Source organism: Haemorhous mexicanus, chromosome 5 (assembly GCF_027477595.1).
Source record: "Haemorhous mexicanus isolate bHaeMex1 chromosome 5, bHaeMex1.pri, whole genome shotgun sequence".
Taxonomy (NCBI): Eukaryota; Metazoa; Chordata; class Aves; order Passeriformes; family Fringillidae; genus Haemorhous; species Haemorhous mexicanus.
The window spans coordinates 11,681,981-11,702,001 of record NC_082345.1 but is presented as its reverse complement, the minus strand read 5'-3'; the positions used below and the strand labels follow the sequence as shown (position 1 = coordinate 11,702,001).

The 20,021-nt window shown below is 45.3% G+C and overlaps 1 protein-coding gene across 3 annotated transcripts in view; it reads left to right on the top strand.

Annotated features, from left to right (window-relative positions):
* The first annotated feature begins 8,343 nt into the window (after positions 1–8,343).
* The window catches only part of DENND5B (DENN domain containing 5B), a 104,919-nt gene continuing 93,241 nt past the window's right edge, over positions 8,344–20,021 (top strand). Inside the window, exon 1 of one of the 3 annotated variants that reach the window (XM_059845891.1) lies at positions 8,344–8,500. In XM_059845891.1, the coding sequence (XP_059701874.1) occupies positions 8,389–8,500 (112 nt within the window). In that variant the 5' untranslated portion in view covers positions 8,344–8,388. The remainder of the gene's footprint in view (positions 8,501–20,021) is intronic. The other 2 variants (XM_059845892.1, XM_059845889.1) reach the window with 2 other exon arrangements.

The following is a 20,021-nucleotide window of genomic DNA, read 5'->3' as shown; positions in this document are numbered from 1 at the left end:
GAAATGGACACAAAACTCCCTGCAACACCAGCCAGCTCCCTCACGTGATGAACAGGGTGAAACTGAAGTTGGATGTGACCAAGGACAGAATAGCTGCTGTTTATGCACATGGAGGCATGGAAAGGTCATAAGCAGTTGAAAAAACTTAGTCTTTGAAACTCTTCTCAGTTTTCATTGATATCCTACAAAGTGTTAGCTCCACTGGCTTTCTCACCCCTACTTATGCAGCATATCCTCTAAAATGGGGTTTGGCATACTTCTGCTTTAGGATACAGGCAACTCTCTCACTTTTGTATCAATAGATTTCAAACACACTTGTGAATAGACAAGTAGTTGGGCTCAAGGATGCCAAAGGTCTTTTCCAACCTAAACTATTCTATGGGCTTGGTTTGCCAAACAACTCAAGCTGACATTAGCATATAATGTCTTTGTCTAACTCAAGCTTCTGCAAGTTCAGTGTGTTGGCAGTACACTGCAGGTTCTTACCCTGCAGCAGAGGACATGGTGCAGTGACACCCAAATGGCTTGTTGGGAGCAACGTGCTTCCAGCTGGACCTGTTACCTGCAAGGCTGGGCAGGTTGCAGAGGAGCTGCTTGGACACCTCCTTGTCACAGCTGCCAGGGCTCTGAAGAGCAAGGGAACCTGAGAACCCCCAACCTTGTGCTGTGCAATCTCCAATGCAAGCAGCTGCATCGAGTGGAAGCAGCAGTGTCACCATGACCCTAAAGCTCTGTCACTGTGACAGCAGTGTCACTTTGATCCTCTTCAGCTGTGGCACCATGAACTGGTGCTGGGGGAGTCAGGACAGGAGCACCTGCCGGTAAACTAATCCTCAATATGAATATATGGCCCAAGAACAATGAAGCATATAGGCTCTGTTATCTTCCAGACAAGAAGGTAAGCACTTCCACCACGGAAATCAGCACATCTCAGCTGCATGTGCTGAGTGTCAGGGCCTTGAAGGCACTAATGGGTCTTACTGGCCCTGGCCCTCCCCACCCCTGCCCACAGTCCAGGACCTATTTCAGCACCTCTGGGGCTGTCAGTCCTTGCCCAAGCAATGTCACTTCATGGCTGATCTCTAGCTCCCCACAGTCCTGCCCAGTCCATTCATGGACCCCCAGCAAGCCATCCCAAGGTTCTGTTTCCAGTCTGGGTCCCTTCAGTGTCACCCATGGGCTGACATCAGAGTTGGAGCTGACAGACACTCTGACAGTGCCTGGCACCAAAGGCCATCTCTTGCCTTCATCCCTGCCAGATAGTGTTGAGCACCAGGAAGCCAATGGCTCTGATTTAGCTGGTAAAATACTTTTTGCTGGGTTTTCCCAGTGACAGCTGAATTTTAGCCTGGAGAGAGGTACTGAGCTAGCTCATTGCCACATTAGGCAGTGTCAAATGCTCCCATCCCCAAAGGATGTGCTTGATGGGAACTGCTGGAATTGCTCAGCATGGATCTGGGCTTAAAGAAGTTGTGACTATTGCTTTGCAAGGAAGTCACTAAGAAATATGATCTTCAAGGAGGAGCAAACTGCTTTGATCTCTGTCCTGGTTGAGCTCCTCTGTGTGAGCTCAGAGCTGATTTCCAGTAAAGCAGGAGCACAGTCATCCAGCACAGAAAAGCTGCAGTGTGGCTGCTGTCAGTAGTAACTCTCCTGAGCAGCAAATACTGCAAGGACATGAGCTGTTCTTGGGCATGAGGAATAAGGGGCAGAGAGATATAGCTGACCTGTAGTTGTAAATGTTTAGATTTTTGCTAAAAGTGCTAGTAGGGGAATTGAAACAGACTCTTGATTAGTGTGAACTGCTTCTACATTCAGAAAAACAGCACTGCAACGATGTGAGATGTGAACGCAGAGGACAGAGCAAAGGCAGTCCTTGCTAAATGACATAACAATTCACAATGCATATTCATTGCAGGAAATACTTTTCATCCGTCCTTGATTGCATGTTGTATATTGGCTATGGATTCGATGGCTTTGGATTTCGTTAGCATGCCCTTGGGCTTTCGAGTGTGCTAGGATGCATTGTAATGTAGATGCAGGGTGTCTGGCACTTCTTACTGAATGAGGCTTCAAAGGGAAGTTTGAATCAGACTCTAATTACATTTGTAATAATGCCAAAGGCATTTTGACAAAGGGATTACCTGCTGTTCATGGACAGATTTTGTCCAGAGCACTTGAAACCCGTGGGGTTGGTTCACGCTTCCACTGGTATTGGCAGACATGGGATTACCTGATTTTTGGTAACTGAGATAAAGGCAGGCAATATTTGTGACTAGGCTTTGAATACAATGGTGTTACTCAGGTAGATGTGACAGCCTGAATGTATCTTCTCTGGAAGCTTTCCCAGTGCCAGGGATCATTTAACTGGGAGCACAGACCACTGACACAGCTGTGCCTGAACCCCTGCCACTGCAGACAATATTGCTGTGGGCATGTGGTCCAAGCAGCTTGCCAGGATCCCCTCATGCCTTTCTCCTTGCCACAATATGTGCCTTTGAAGCTCTAGTGCTTTAAAAAGAAGCCCACAGCCTTTTCCTCATGCTTTACTGGGGCAGCTGTATTATGTTGCAAGATTCTTCTGCCTTCTCAGGTCTTTCAACAGACAGTTTGGGTCCTGGAGAACTGAAAACAGAGGAATTGGAATTTAGAGGCAGGGAAACAAACACCTTCAGCAGAGAGCAGAAATTAGTTCAAAATGAAGAACAGAGGTTTGCTGTCCTCACTGAATGCCTGCCTCATCCCAGGCCTGGTGTGAAAGGCATCTGTCAGCAGATGATGGTGTTGGGAAGCGTGGCTGGAGGGACTCGGGGCTGCTGCCCTGCAGAGGTGCATCTGCCTCCTGGTGCAACGCCATCGGGCCAGCCTGGGGAACAATGGAGCTTTGTGCCTGGCAGATGTTCAGGCAGTGTTTGCTTTCTTTTCCTGAGGGCAGTTGAAACACAGTGACCTGATTTCCACAAGGGCTTCTGCAAGTCAGGTCACAAGCAATTTGGCCAAGGTCATGCAGCAAGTGAGTGATGCTGTCAGAGATAGATGGAAATGTCTGTGTTCCTGCTTTAGCTTGATGGTCCCAGCACAACACCTCCATCAGTGCATGACATGCTAGTGATTTATCCAAGCAGTACTTTGCTCAGTAGGTTTTATCTCAATAAGAGTGGGAACAGTCTGTGTGTCTTCTACATCCAAAGAGCAGGAAGTGTACCTTACTCAGAGCAAAATAAGGTCTTTGACCCAAGGATCTTGGCAGTGAACCATACAAAAGGTAATGGTTACATGTGATCTTTCTGCTGACTTCATGAAGGGAGGGACTGGAGCAAGCCATCACCTGCTTGGCAGGAGAAGGTGCATCTCGCAAGCTCAGTGTAGAATTACAGGCAGAAGTGGAGGAAAATGGCAGGAATCACAACAGATTTTTGCCATACTGTGCCACTGAACATGGGGAGAGGAAAGAGCTCCAAAACCTCCAGAAACCAGGCTTGGCAAACACAGGATGTGCCTAGGAGTGGTTTCTGAGGCGGTGTGTGAAGTCTGACCTCTGTGTACCCTATCTGCTTGGGGGGCGGCTGTCACATCCCCCCTCCAAGACTAAACCCTTGAGGAGGCCGATTCAGGGTGGGGGAGGTTTGAAAGGCCAGAGAGGCCAGCCCTGAAGCAGAGCTGCCCCCTCAGCAGAGGGATGAGCTGCATGCAGAGAAGCCTGGCTTGCAGCATGATGATGATGTGAATGAAAATGGACAACACAGTTCCATCCCTGCCTGTGTTTTGGGATCTGTTTGCTCATGGTGAACTGGATGCACTCAGGAGAGGCAGACAAGGCTGCAGATTTGTTTGTGAAGGAAGCAGTGGGAGCACAGAGCCAGTCCCAGGAAGGAGGGGGGAAGAAGGTGCAATAAACTATTGCATAATTTCAGTTGCCTCATGAAACCTCTCCCTCAAGGATCCTCTCAGAAAGCAGATAACAGTGGAATGCATCTATATGTGTTTGCAATGCAAGGGCACACGTATGATGAATGTACATAAAATTAATAAAATGCAATGGGCTACAATAGGGAATTAGAGATTTAAAACCTTCAAATTTTAAATCACCAGAGCTTCAGAGGTCCTATGGCAGAGATTCAGGAAAGTAATCATGTTTTACTTTATCTTTAAGTCTGCTGGATGAATAATAATTACACAATGTGGCAGAGGAAAACCATGTGCTTTTATTTAAGCCTAATCTTTATAGATATGAGGCAGTTTTAGAAGGTGAGCTACTTGCTTTAATAGTATTATAATTTGATAAGATATTAGAATATGTGCCTGCAGTATCTGCTTTCTAAGCAACAATGGATTGGGCTGGAGGAAGTGTTCTTTGCTTTATGCCTTATGGTTTAGTTGGGTTTAGACCCTAAGGCAGCCAACACTTCTCCCATGCTCTAAGCAGTCTTCTTGCATAAGCTCAGAGAATGAAAATTGTATTCTTTATGAACCTCTTTATAAAATCTTCTGCTGTTTTTTTTTTTTTTTTCCAACTTCTGCTATGGAGTCTTCTGCACTTTGTGCCAGAATGTCTTGGATTTCAGTCTTACAGTCCATCCTTAACCCATCCTTATCCCATGACTATTCACATCCGCTCCTCCTGAAGGAGTTGCCAACACTGCTCCACCGAAAATCAGCCAAGGGTTGGAATGTCCTGAGCATTACCAACATTCATATTGCATCTTAGTGGTTTTCCTTCCTTCCATAATACAGGATCTCATGACCCCATAGATACTAGAGCAAAACAGGAGAGGCTTTCAATGGAAAATCAATGTGGCTTGGCAGCTTGTGAAAGATCTTAGAGAGGCAGCTGTGGAGCTGTGTGGAGGAATGAGCAATCCATCACAGCAGCATGATTTCCAATTCATGGAAGAACGATGAAGAAAATAGAAAGTGAAGCAAGAGTGTCACAGTAAGGGGAAGGGACGTAACCTTTAAATTGCAGGTTTTTCCACCTCTCTGAAGCATTGGGCATTGGCTTCTTGCAGAAGTAGGACAAAGAGCTTGATGGTCTGATCTTTTATGGCAGATCTTAAGGGCAGGGGGAGCTGACACGCTTGTTAGCATTTGACCCAGTTTAAACTAACAGGTTCTGAGGAACAAAGACTCACCGAGAGGTTACGGAGAGGGAAACCTGAAGCAAATTGACATTGAGAGAAATATTCATGGCAACTAGAGATACAAGTACCTAAAGAAGTAGAACAAATCTGCCAAGCCAAAAACCTTCCCTTGCTTTGTTGTACCAGTGGCAATCCAGCTGGTGAAGGAACAAAGCTGCTGCCACAGGAGAACAGACCAAAGTGAAAGGCCACAGGCAAATCCGGTCTATGCCAGTAAGTTTTTTGTGCCTGCTGTAGTCTGAAATCCTCAGTCCTACCTTATTCCTGTTCCTTGGAGCAACTCATAAGAAGTTCTCACACTGCTTTATGCTCTGCTGTGCTAGGGACAAACCTCATCTGCCTCTATTGTTAATATGATTTGATTAGAGGACACCCATCCTATTCAAATCCCTTGTGGAACTTTAACACTTTTTGTTGGTGAAAGGAAAAAAATACTCATAATCCCAGCCAGTTATCTGTTATCTCTGATCATCCAAATGTGTCTCATGGCACAATCCTATCAGGCACTGCTGCTTCCCAGGCTGTACAAATGTTTTCTCATGGCATTTACCTGATTAGTTAGTATGTGCAGCACTTTGTGATGCTTTTAGGCCTCATCTCTGTTTTTCTCTCACTCTTGCAAGAAGCTCCACAGCACCTTCGTGGACCTGCTGTGACTTCTGTAAAATTTAAGCACTCTATGTTGCAAGTAGAGCAGAAGTATTGAAAGCAGGGCAGCTTTTTTAAGGAGGCACTGGTGATCAGCACAGGGTGGATTTGGATGGTGAAAGGACAACCAAAATGCCTAGGTTCTGCTAAAATGTAATAAAAGTTACAGATTCCTTGGGATGAGAGCCAGGATGGAGGTGGGAAAATAAAACCCTGAAAGTGAAGAGATACCCAAAGGCAGCATGCAGTATCTAAAGCTAGATCAGCTTGGAGGGAAATATTAGAACAACTTAGATGGAGGGGTTTCAGTGAGAAAATCCTGAGGACATAGCATGGCTTACCAGAGCCCAGGCAAGCTGGGTCTGCTGGCACTGCTTTGCAAAAGATCTGAGTGGCCTCATTAGGATGACTTTTGTGCCCAGAAGATCAGTTGTCTCAGGAGAACAAATTGGTGCCCCCACAAAATTCCCCCACAAAAAAGTGTCTGTGGCAGCTGCACGTATAGAAGTGGGAGCTCAACCTCACAGCTAACCCAGGAAGAATGAATTCATTAATTTTACACCTCCAATCCCATGTGTTGTGCTTTTTTCTCTCGTTTAATGCTGTATGCAGTACTGATTTTATTGAGATTGAGGTGTCTGTGCAGTGAACTTTATTCAAGAAAAAAATGCCCTGTACAGAAGACAGCTAAACCAAAGTAATCTAGAACCAGCTAGCAGCTGGTTTTTACTTAAGGTAAAAAGGTCAGAACCATTGTGTTAATTTTTGGGTTATTTTTCGAAGCAGCCTTAACTCATGCATCCTTTAGAGGGGCTGATGAAGCCTCTGTCTTGGACTTCCTGGAGACATCCATGCCACTGGGCCTCAAAAAACAAACATACCTACAATATAAGCACTTGGTTTTGAATAAGAGTCAGAGATTGACTTGTCAAGTTCTTACCATCTGACCTAAAGCTGAATAAGCAGATACATACAAGTTAATAAACAAACCAAACTAAATAAAACAACCTACCTCTGGTGCAAAGTCGAGAAATTTTCTGGTCTCACAGAAAATTTCTCTGCAGCTCCAGAAAGGTTCAGGTTGTTACTGAGTGCTGCAACTACAAGAATTGGAGATTGTGAGAGAGGATTTGTCTTCTTTTTAATGTTTTTTTTTTTTTTTTTATTGGAGACTGGGGTTATTGGGAAGGGGAAAAAATAGTTTAGTTCCTGCCTGCTTTCACTAGAACACTAGAGGAAAATAAGAAATAAAAGGGCATAAAATTTGTTAATTTGATGGGATGAAGAAAGAGAGGTGCTGACCTAGGCAGCTTCCAGGTCAGACAGTTACTCCATGTACCTCCATAAAATGACCCAAGGTGGATGAATTATCAGTTTCCTTGTAGGCATTTTCTTATCAAAGGCACTTGTTGAACAAGGACATATGTAAACCATAAAAAGAAAATATGTGATTCACACTGCTAAGAGGTAAAATAAAGGGGTCATAGGAGTCCACAGCAAGAAAATGACAAGGCTGTTATTATTGCAGGTGGCATAGAACAAGACTAATAAACAGATGAAACATAAAAGGATAAAGGTGAAAATACTGAATTATATGATATTCAGAATACTGGAAAATACTGGAACACTGGAAAATACTGAATCATATGATATCTTTATGATATCTAGATGTCAAAATTATTGACATGTGGGGGGATCTTATCACTTTGGAGAAAAAGTGAGAACTTCAAAAGAATCATCTCTGCCCCTTTAAAAGTAGGTGCCGCTCGCGGACAGAGCTGCCAGTATTTTGGCATCGGGTGATCCTAACGAGAAGGATTCTCGTTACTAATAACGCTGATTTATTTCTGGACGCGGCAGAATGGCTAGTAAAATCTTAAGTGAACTAAGAACGAAGCAACATTTTAGATTTTTGCTTTCAAACGGAGTGCGAGTAGCTAAGAAATAGCTCTCCCGTAACGTGGTACGGGTGCCATGCATCACGGCGCGGGGATGGAGAGCGCACAAAAGCCATCCGCCGCGGGTGGTGGCTAATGCTGCCACATTGGGCTGGGGAGGAGAAGCAGCCGTTTCCCCCGGCAGGATTCCCGCAGGAAGCGCTGAGCGCAGCCCAGGCGCCGGGCGGGGCTCGGCCCGTTCCGGCAGCGGGGCTCCGGCAGCTCCCTCCTGGGGCGGGGGGGAAGAGACATTCCCGATAGGAAGTGGCACCGTCTCCTGCTTTATTTAAATAAAGCCAACCTCTCCTGCTCACACGCGGGGGAGCTTTAGGCTTCGGTCGCGGGTACAACGGGTGACAAAGGCGCCCGCGGCTCTCCCCACACGCCGGGAACGCCGGCCCAAGGCGCGGGGCGGGGGCGGCCGCGCAGGGTTTAAATCCCCCGCGGGGGCGGTCCGGCAGTGCGGCGTGTCCCGCCCGTCCCCGCCCCGCTCAGCTGACAGCGGGGCCGCCCGCCCGTTCTCTGCCGCCCGCCGGAGCCGCCGCCGCTGCCGCTCGGTGCCCGCCTGCGCGGCCCCGCCGGGGATGGGGGGCGGCGCGCCGTGACCGGCCCGGGGGCGCGCCCGAGCCGCGCTGCTGCCGCCGCACGGAGCCGCCGCCGGGATGAGCGGGAGCGGCAACCCCGGGCCCGGCGCGGCGCCCTGCCGCTTCGCCCACTACTTCGTGCTGTGCGGCATCGACGCGGAGAGCGGGCTGGAGCCCGACGAGCTGGCAGGTGAGCGGCGCCGCCGGAGGCCTCGCCCGCACCGCTGCGGCTCGGCGGGCGTTCGGGATGCGCTGCCTCAAAATGTCTGCTCCCCCCGAGGAGGGGAGGAGGAGGGGTCGCCGCGCCGGTGGGAGCCGCAGGGAGGGAGCGACTTTGGAGGATAAAGCATCCTCTGGAGGGGCTGGTGGAGCATCCCCCCGAGGGCAGCTCCCGCCGGGCGGTGGGGAGCGTTTGGCCGCCGGGATGCGCGGTGCCCCGCAGGCCGGGCTGCGCTGACCCCGCTCGCCCGGTCCCTGACGGTGGCGGGGACGGGCAGCCCCCGGCGGGTGGGCGCAGCGGCCCGGCCGCGGCCAGCGGGGCGCCACTGGCAGGAGAAGGGAACCCAGGGTTACGGAATTGGAGGGAGCCGAATGACCGAGCTTTCTGCCGGGGCAGATGCATTTTCTTCAGTCTCTGCGCTGGAAAGGAGGGGGAGGGATCAGGGAAGAACTGAATATATTAATGGAATCGTATCTTTCCTATGTTTATTCGCACCTTATGTCTATTCAGAAGTAGTCTTCCCGCATTTTTCTTTCCCCCTCTACCCCAAAAACGTTACTCAAAAAAAGGAACAAAACTATTGCTGTAGGCTCAAACGTTTTCTAAAATGTTTATTTTTGGTGGGTTCATGACTGGATATGAGCTGATCATGTTGGCTTAAGGCAGCAGTTCTTCCTCAATGTCACTTTTGTTTATGCAAAAGAAACTAAGTCAGGTTTTTACATATAAAATTTGATCAACTTCAGGCTTAATAACAGGGCTTAATTGCATGGAAGCTAAGTGTTTCCTCATGGAGTTCCGAGTTTGGAAGTGTTTTAAGTGCCAACGTTTGCCCATTCCCATGCGTTCACACTGCAGGCAAAGGAGCTGTGCGTGACCAGAGTTGGAGGTAGCTGTGAGCTCCTCTGCCTGGCAGTGGGATCCTGGGGATGGGATCCTAATGAGGTCTCTGCAGCTATTGCATCAGGAAGTACCTTGCCTTCTGGTTGTGTAAGAGAAAGACACGCTGATCTGTATCACTGGTCAATGTACACTGGTTGAAGTTCATGTTTTTGTCACCAGTGAAAGGGGTGGATGCAGGTATATTTATTTCCAAGGAGCCTTATCTTAAGGCAAGGTAACTAAGTCTCTACCCTTGGTGGCGAGCACACACTATTGTATGGAGGTAGCCCTGGGGACTCCAAGTTAAAGCATTAGCTAAATGTACTCACATCTCTTTGTTTTTTCACATGTACTTGTGACCACAGCTGTGTGTTTTCAGTTTTGCTGCTTTTAGTAGAAAACTCCTGACTCCCAGGAGCCACCTGCCAGCTGATGTTGTGCAGAGTTTGATTTGCATGGTATGACCTATTGGGGTTTCAGCTACCTAAACTTTGAGTCATCTATCTGAAAAGAAACTATTTTTAAAGCTGTGTTGGCTGGTAGGCTGTGCCTTCCCAGATGTACCTGGACTTTCCAAGTTGTCTTTTGCTGATTTTTGCGCCATTTCCCAGGGAGGTGCACAGCTGTGTTCTTGGGGAGCGCTACTCAAGGACAGCCTGAGTGTGGTGGGTTTGTGCAAATGTAATGCCTCGACTACAGGGCTCCTCTTCTGTGGTCATTCAGTAGGTTTGTTTGGCTGAACTGCTCCAGCAACACTAAGCAGATTTCAAACCTAAAGTAATCTCCCTCTTCATTTTTCTATGAAAGAAAGTAATTTTGGCACATACGGGATATACCCATTTAGAAAATATAGTGCAGCTGTGAGTAACTTCAAAGAGAAATTAACAAGAGTAGTAATTTTTGAAGCAATGTCTTTGTAACTGGTTTCAACTAGGCAAGGTCCAGCAATATGGTTTGGGCATACAAACACTTCTGGTAGTGCCAGTTCCGGAGGCATTCTTAATACCTTAGGAAGGTTGGGATGTGATAGAGCAAGAAGTGGAGTAACAGAAATATGATGGGACTTAACATTGCCGCTGAGCAATGTTATATTTTTAGGGACTCGTGACACGAGCTTTCTGCTATCAGCTGGGAGCTCAGCAGTGGGAAATGCTGGGGAGGAACAGGGAGTGCTGTGGGCCACAAATATAATACAGCCATGGAAAAATTAACTCTGGTTTGAGGTGTAGCTGAGAAAACATTTCTGTTAAAGCTTGGGGTGTAGTAATGCTGCTGTAGGCAGGCGGTAGTGAGAGGCCATCTGGAAATCTGTTACAGGTTTCAAAAACCAAGGTACTACAATAGAGTTCTCTGCTGTAATGGATGGGAAAAAAGATGCTTGAGGGAGCAGAAAGTCTGTTCTGTCACAGGAAACCCACAAATGGCTACTCTTTCTAAAAATGTTCCTAAAATTCTTTGTGGAAGTAAATGACCCTGTCCTTTCAGTGTTAGGTAGCTGTGATAGTTACATCTTGCTGTCCTTGTGCTTAAAGACCTTGTTGAGGTAAGTCACAAGGCATCAATGAAAAGTTGCTGTGACTTAAGCTGCTGCACAGATCAACCCCAGTTTAGCAAAAAAAAAGTAATCAAGAACCTGCTTATCTCCAAACCCGTGAATCTCTTGGCAGCCAGTGTTCACAAAGCGCCCTGCTCACCCCAGCTCTGACTGATGGAGCTGCCTTGGGGCTGAGCAAAGAGCAGGAGAAGGGACAAGAGGAGCTCTGCTGCTGCTTTGGAGGCCCCAGGGCCTCTCCTGTGAAGAGAGAAGCCGGAGTTAGAAAATCTCTGAGGATTTGAGGTGGACCCTGTGATGATATTCAGGCAGCTCACCGTGTGCTGAGGAGCTGCCTGTGAGTCAGCTCTGGTGTCACCTGGAACTCCCTGACCTGTGCCCTGCCTTGGCTGGGGACAGCCCGGGACTCTCTCTGGTGTGGAGGCTTTCCTTGCCTTAAGCCCAAAATCTCTTTCGACAAAAACTCTCTTCAGTTGAAAACAGCAAAAAGCACCAAAAAATCCTCATCTGCTGCATCAGGCAAGAAGTGAAATTTCAGTGTTACTTGTGAGAGCAGGGCAGAGAACTGCTTTTCTGATTCTTGTAGTGTTGATAGATTTGTTCAGAAAATGAAATAAAATCAACATTTATGGTTGTATAACATTTTGACATGCTTTTAGGGGAGAATATTTTGGTTTATAGTTCTTTTTCCACTGAGTGGATGCTCAGGGCTTAAAATAAGCTTGGTAGATGAGAATTTTCCACCAAGCAAACAGTTCATTTTGCTTAGATTATTTTTTTGTCTTTTGCATGTATGATATTTTCTGGTACAGATTTTTCTTTTTTTTTTTTTTTTTTTTTTTGTGAGCTGTCTTGCAGCTGGCTCTTCAGATGGCTGATTTGGGGTTTTTAAGTGAACTAATTTTGAACAGCTAAAAGCTGTTTACCTATTGCTCAACTTGGTAGTGTATCCAGACGCACAGCAAAATTGTGTGTAGATTATGATGTTGTCAAAACACTTGTGGCCCTTATCACAAAGCTCTCACTCAAGGATGGAGGAAAAAAAAAACCCTTTTTTTTTTTTCCCAGGGACTCTTTTTCCAGGCTCTTTCCAGGGACTTGAAGGAGGAAAGGAAACTATCTAAGGATTTCTTGACGTTTAATAGTTGGAGAGGTCATAAAAGAAAAGCAGGATATTTGATGTGAAATATCTTGAAAAGCATGAAAAATTCTGTATTAGTTTCAGTGCCCTGTTGAACTCCACTAAAGTAGTGTGAATGGAGCTTTTCTGTCATGTTCAGGGCTGATGGAAAATAAATTTCAGTTCTTTTTCCTCTTCATTGCCTGCTTCTTTCAGGTAAAGCCATTTTGAGACTATCAGCCTTGGAATTGCATGTGCTCAGATTAATTTGTTATAGTAAATATTTAACATTAAATTTAACAAAAAGACCTAATTCTTCATTAAATTGTTTCTATCATATGTTTTTTCATACTATGTGAATTTCATGTTCATATATAGTGAGCTATATGTGCAGGGCACAAGGTTTTCTGGCTGTAGCAGCTTTTACCATTTGCTTGGGGAAGATATTAAATTGTGTAGTATCTTGTTTGAGTGTCACAAACTACAGTTTAGAAAAATCCAGAGTACACACGACTCAATTAAAAAGAACATGAAATATAATTCATTGGGGAAGTACTTTAGTGCTCTGAAGGAAAGTAGGGATGAGAATTAGGGATGGGTGTTTTGTTCTGAAGTGGAAGGACTCCATTGAGGGTGTGGTTTGGAGGAAGAGAAGGTGCAGTAAGCCAGCTTGGGAATTGGGTCTTGAAGAACCATGTTGGATGGTATCTTCTCTGTCTTAGAATGGGAATATTGGTGGAGTTATGGCTGCCTGCTTGCTGTGTGAAAAGATTTAGAAGATCTTTATAGGGCTTTTCTCCACACATGAACTGTAAATGTTACATTACACTGACTAGTTTTGGCCATTGTGTAAAGATTCAATGTCTTACTGTCCTATTCAGTGTATGCTTGAAACTGTAGGGAGCTTCATTACTCTATTGTTAAGGTCAAATTCGTTATTTTAATGGTCAGCAAAGCAGAGTGAATACTGGTCTTGCTCACTGAAAATGCTGAGTGTCTTGGGGAAAATGCACATTTCTTCTACCTTATGCTGTTTCCCTACAAAATATCCACATATTGGTAATTAATTTCCCTTCAATGAAATGTTAAAATCCAAACAGGGCATGCTGCAGTCTGGCTAACTGTGCTTCTTATCTAGTAGGCTCTTATTTTTAGAAAGCTAAAAGACTTTTGTCCTTGTGTGTGCTTGGCACCTGCATGCTGACGCCTCGCAGAGCCTCCCCACCGCCTGCGCCGTTCTCCTTCGCGCTTCCTCCGTGCCAAGGCTGCGTGCTGCCAGGAAACTTGGTGGCATTACTACAGCCATACAACTTCTTGTGTGCATGGCTTTTCTGAAAATAGGCAATTGGATTTTTTCCTAGTTTGCTGGAAATAGACTAAGTTTCCCTCTACTGAGGAATATCCGATCAGTTGCGATTCCTGTTCTTGACTGGCACAACTGACGCAAATGAAAAGCGGGCCACAGAAGTTCTGCTTTTCACTTTTAAGTGTAGTCCAGATTTGCACAAAGCATTTTTGGAGGGATTGTCCAGATTAAGTAATGATGAGAATGGTGCAAGTAGAGGCAGAGATGGTTTATGCTGTTCAAGTTAACAAAGCTTAACTTGCTCCTCAGAAGCAGTTGAGGTCGATTGCTTAGGATTTCTCATCTTTGCAGGGCTTATGGGAGGAATGGAATTCAAGCGTTTCTCCAGCCCCCCTTAAGAAGTGATGCTCAAATGCAGCACTAAATCTTCTGACATTATAGCTGGAAAAAAACAAGTCTCATGGATTAGGGATTGGATGGACTAGCTGGTTTATTGAAGTAACTGTCATTTTTTGTGAACTGTCATAATAATAGGGAAATACTGTGTATTCATTTAGGAAACCTGTTTGATAAAAATCTAAGCTGCGTTAATATTTTGTTCATGTGAAACCAAATCTTATTCTGCATATATAAAGTGTTGCTTTTCTAGTTAAACGAGTACAGAGATAATCCCTGCTTTTGGAAAACCAAAATTGGATGCTGAAACAGAAATAATGTTTCTGCTCTCTTCTACATCTTCAAAGGTGGTGGCAGGATGATTGCTGTAATGGTTCATTCTTTTTTTTTGCTATTGGAGGAAACCAGAATTCCACTGTAATACCACAAAGGTTTTAATTTTATTCAAAAAAAACAACTGAATTATGCATTAAAGACTTAGTTCCTGTAGGACGATTTTTGCAGCCAAAGGAAACAGTGCTTTTTATAAAGAACTGTCAATATTATTGATAAGTATGATCTCCAGTTACAATAACCTTTAATAAGGAGTAGCTCTCTTGCTGGCTTGGATGACACACTATTTGTGGATTGCTGATGGCTGTGACGTATTGCTGTGTTTCAGCAATGGCACTTTCATTCTCTAGCTGCATATATGCCAGAGAAATGCAGGATTTAAATGCTCACCCAGCCCTGATGTGATTATTCTGTTATACATTTGCCTTCATCTAAGTTTTTTCTACTGTATTCCTTTGAAAATAAGGTACTGATTGGGTTGGAAAAGCATCATTATTCCTATCAATAGCACTGACTTGCTAATGCTAAACCAAAGAGAATTTCTTGTACTTTGCTTGCTAGATAAGCTGCTGTTTTGATTTCCACTTAGACAGACTAAAGCCTTTTGCACGCTTGGAGGCTGCTTGGCTGCCAGTGGCTGTTGCAGTAGCAGAGAGGAAGAAGGTGTGATACATGAGGGGGCTTTTTCAGTGAGGATCCCAGAACTGTCCCATTAATATTGCAGGAGGCAGCCCTTTTCCTTCACACACTAATTGCAGCAGTAATCAGAGCAGTGCCAGGCAGGATGGCTGAGCTGCTGTCCTTTATAAGAACGACCTAAATCCAGCACTAATCTTGTTCCTGCGCAGCAGCCTGAAGTCACTGCCGGCCCCATCCTGGCAGCTTAGTGCTGCAGTGGCTGTGGAGAGATGGGGTCCCAGGCCCACAGCCTGTGCCTGGGGCACAGAGCCCTGGGAGACAAACGTGACACACAGCCTGTGCCTAGGGCACAGAGCTCCGGGAGACAAAGGTGGCACAAACGTGGCACATCCCAGGGAGTGCAGCAGCAGTGCCACATCGGGCTCAGCATGGCTGTGTGTCCGTGGGGCTGGTGGTTGTGTGAGCCTGAGGTCAAGGTCCTGCTGCCAGGGGAGGGGCTCCTGTGTTGGTGTCCACCTCTGTCCTGGTCCTCAGGGTGCTGGAGGATGGTGGCATGGGGAAGGCGATGCCCACCGCTCTGCAAACAGAAGAGCAGTAACCATAAGTATGTCAGACTTGCTCAGGGCAGTGCGTGACTGTAATATTGATTTCTCTGCTCAGCTGTTTTCCCGGGTCCTCGCCAGAGCCATTTCCCAGTGCTGCAGGAGCAGTGCCAGTGCCCTGACACCCTTCCCACAGCTCGCCTGTGCCAATGCAGAGCTCCATGCAAGAATAACTCCAAAATCAGCTGTTTCAGGAGAGGGTGAGCTGCATGTAAGCCAGCAGGGCAGGGATGTCAGGGCTTTCTTGCCTGCCTTCTTTCACCTGCTTGTCATGGACTAATCAAGTTGTCCTTAATGCCAGCTCGTCCCTAAAACATGCTGGCAAGTGTACAGCCCACAAAGCCTCTGCGTGGGCTGGCACTGGGTATGTGGCTGGCACACTGCTCCTGCTGCAGTTCTGGTCTGTTGCAATGAGAGCTGGAGTCAAGGAGAAATGTGAATGAAGGGGAAAAAAACAAACAGTGCGTGCACTTCAATGCAGTTAAAGCTGTGATCTTTGGCTGGTGCTGTTTGAGATCATGTAGGACCACTTACATATGTGGAAATAGTTTCTTTTTGAGCCGCCTCTGGTGTGCATGGAGAGGAACTGTGTGGAATATGTGAATCTCCGTATAGCTCATGACTGTAAATAGCCTACAATTGTTGTTCTTCTCTTGCTTTTTTTCATTATCTATCTCTTAACCAGCAAATAGCAAAAATATATACAGTAGGAAAAATTGCATTGAGGAAAACCAAATTTGGTCAGGAAAAGTAAGCCTTTGCTGTGTTTTTTTGATCACATTAGCTGTATAGATAATCCCAAAAGTAATTAGGGAAGAAATGGTGATGGGTTATCATAGTAAAAGAAACATTCTGGGGAGATGACTAATGTGTGATAGACTGCTGAGGTGTCAGATATAGGCATGGCTGGAAGAAATTTCTGTTACGTTACCAGTATGAAAATATAAACAACTACATTTGTGCTTGTTGCTTGGAGTCAGAGATCATTTTTAATCATCTGTCTGATCAGCTGAAGATTCTCTCATTAGGGTATCCTAGGCTTGGTGGAAGTGCCTGGCTGAAAACATGAAGCCATTCTCCTTTGGGGTCTGATGTTTTGCTTCTACCTCCATGCCTACCCAAGCCATGAAAAATAACACCAAAATGTCCAAGCAGATGCTTGAAGAGTGAAATGGGAAGAGTATTCCATGGGAAAGAGGAATAGGAATGGGAAGAGTCCTTCTGTGATTTGAACTACCTTGCCAGATTTCAGTGACCTGCTTCAAGTGATAGTACAAAAATTAACTCTTACTAGAATATGATATTGGAGTGAGGGGTCTGATTTTGGTGGATTGGTAAAGAAATCTGGCTGTCTCACTGAAGAACAGCCTTCACAATTTCTTACAAACATGTCAGCTGTTCTCGGTTTGTGTTCAGAGACAATGTTTAAATGTGTCAGTCTTGTAGAGTAAGCGCCCCCCTCACCCTGGAGCATGAATTTGAGTTTGCTTTACAGTCATTTTAACCATCAAATTGCAATAATAATTCTGGGATCTAGTAGCACTTAAAAGACAACCTAGTAAGCTTTATATCAAGCTTGATATGGAGTCAAATCATGATTTGAATCTGTGTGAGTGGTAAGTTGAACAGCATGAAAACCAGAAGTATCTTCTGTCCACCCCCTTCTTGGTATTCTCTTGTCATGTTAAAGACTAACATGTGGAAGGGTAAGGGGGCTTAATCTGAAACACCATTCTGTGTCAACAATGATAGGATTAAACAAAAAAAAAAAAAAAAAGCCAAGCTCAACCGCCATGGGTGTGTAGTGGCTGCTGCTTTTCACGGATGACTGAAATTATTTGTATAAATTTGCATTTTCCCCTCAGCATCTCTGTAAAGCCCTGCTCATTCCCATGCAGAGCTGTTTGCACGTACAAGGGCGTTGGCGTGCGGCGGCACGCGATGCCATGCCATGTCACCTGTGGGAGCAGGAGCTGCAGTTCCAAGGGAAAATCAAATATCACCACGTTTGCTGCTTACACAAGGCTGCCCTGGTGTCAGAGGTGCTTTGAGTCCCTTGTGACTGAAACACAAGAGGGCTGAGCTCTCAGTAGTGAAATGATGAAACCAGAACTCAGTTATCTGGTAATTCCTCAATGAAATATTGATTAGATGGACCAAGCAGCCTGCTTTGGCCTGGCCAGCATCTGGAATCAGCTGGAGCCCTCTGGAAGAGGATGCTGCCTTCATGGTCCAAATAGGTGTTCCTTACACTGACTTCAGGTGTCTGACAGGTTCTGCAGTCGGTGTTCTCACTGACCTGGAGTGTCTAAATCACTTAAGACCTCCCTCTCCTGCTTTTTCTCCAGGTTGCTGCTGAGATTAATCCAGTCAGATGGTGTAAATACCTTCTGCTGGGCCCTCTGGTCTCCCCTGAGATGCTCAGGAAAGAAAATTGAGATCTGTTGTTTTAAATTCAAATTATGAAGTATTTGAGCAAAGAATGCAATATGCAATTGAATAAATATTTGGCTTTTCATTGTTGAGGGAGGGGAGGATTTGCTGATGAGTTAGTTATTCACACAATACTATTTTTCTATCAGCATTCCCACTTGGTATTCTTGTTTGTTTTATGCTGTGCAATATTCTGACATGAATTTAAAATGAAGAACAATTTTATGCTTAAAAACAAAACACCACCTCTATTAACACAGACTTTCTCTCAGCTGTGATGCTGGCTGGTGTGGAAAAGATAAAGGGCTGGTGCACTGTTTCTAGAATGGGACTTTTTTGTAATGTAGATTTTGTGCTTTCTCCCTTTTATTCTTCCAGTACAGCTTCACAAAAATACACAGCACCAAGTATTTGAGCAAGAATTCCCACTTCTTGTTTAAAAAAAACCCCAAAACCAAAGAATACAAACAAAAGTAACAGAAACACTAAAAACACCCAACCCCCTAAAATTTTGTGAGGATATGAAGATTAAATGTTGGTCATGACTCGCATTGCTTGAAAACTGCCAGGTGCTTTATAAAAATGACTGATGATAGATGTGTGTAAAGCTGTGTGTAAAGGGTGTGTTTTGCTGTATGTGATGCCTTGTAAGCACTGCAGAAATATCAAGGCCAGGAAGGATGATATTACAGTGTCTTTACTGCACCCCTTTTGGGGTTGTTGTCACCCTTTGTCTGTGACTACTATCACTATGAATCTATTAAGGGAGAACATTTATCTCTGCAAATCAGGATAGCAGCTATTCAGCATGGATGGATTAGGTGTTTAGCCTTTTCCCAAGATGATGCTGTTCAAGATAGGTTTCTCTTACAACAGATATTTGCAAATATATTGACTCTTTCTGGCTTTAGTGAGTATGATAGCAGATGTTGTTTGACTCTCTTAATTCAAGCAGGGATGTGTTGTCTAGTGTTTGTGTCTGAAATTTGGGAATGACTAAGAATTAAAGAATCCTGGTGTAGGGAATGCTATTAAGTAATCATTTTTCTCCTGGATAAATATTAACATCTGCATGGGGTGTGGCAGCTGTAACCGTGGTCTGCTATTCCACTTAGCCAAAGGGGAATGGTGATGGGAAATGTTAATTTTCACAATAGCAGTTCTGGGTAATAACTTATTGTCATTTCTATGCCCATGTCTTTGTTTCTCTACTTGGAGCTGCCCACAGGGTGGTGAGTTGAGTGGGGAAAGAAAAAGCCCTGTTGAAATTTGCTCAGCGTAACACACTGTTAAGAAAAAAAACAACAACCAAAAGAAAAAAAAAATCCCTCCAGCCTCATGTGGGCTGAACTTCCCATGAAAACCGTGCCTTAATGAGCTCAGGCCCCTCAGCCCTGCTTTGTCCCTGTCAGCAGGTGAGAAAGGGCCGAGGTCCCTGGCGTGGGTGCCCTGGCTGTGACCCAGGAGCTCGGGGCCCCGATTAGTTCAGCTCTTGTGCTTTCAGCAGGAATAAGAATGACAAAACATTTGTCTGGGGGCCTGGAGGTATTCATGCTCCTCGCCTTCAGGTCTGTTGTTAGCACTGGAAGAGCCATTTGTCCAGGAACCAGGGAGAAAAGGCACAGATTTAGGTCTGCCCCAGAGCTGAGAGCACATCGTTCAGAGCAGTCATTGCAGTGGTGTGTCCAAGATACAGATCATATATGATGGTGATAATGATCTGAAAGCTATCTGCAATTCAAAATCGGTATTGGGTTTCAGTTATTGGTTCATATTTTGTCAGCACTTTGTGACAATGACTTCTGACCTCGTCCCAGTATTGCTTGTGATGCACTGAATAACTCAAAAGGGAAGCTGATGCTAACTAAGCAGGAGACCATCTGTGTTGTTAATAGTGCAGTGCTATCACACTCAAAACCCAGCTTGAGTGATTGATATAGCATGATCATAACAGGCTTTTCCTTTTCATTAAAAAAAAAAGTCAAAATACCAACACCCCCCCGAACTGATCTTATCCTCCCCCCAATCTTATCTCCCAACTTCTGAGCACACATGTCAATTTAATTTTGTCAGAGATGGAATGGAAAAGAGGATATTTTTTTGGTGGAAGTCCCTGCTGCTAGAGCAGAGATCCTATTTAACCTTCCAATAGTGTAGGTAGGTGGTTTGTGGTAATTGGGAGTGGGGCTGCAGCAGAGCCTCATCCCCAATGAGCTACAGCTGTGCAG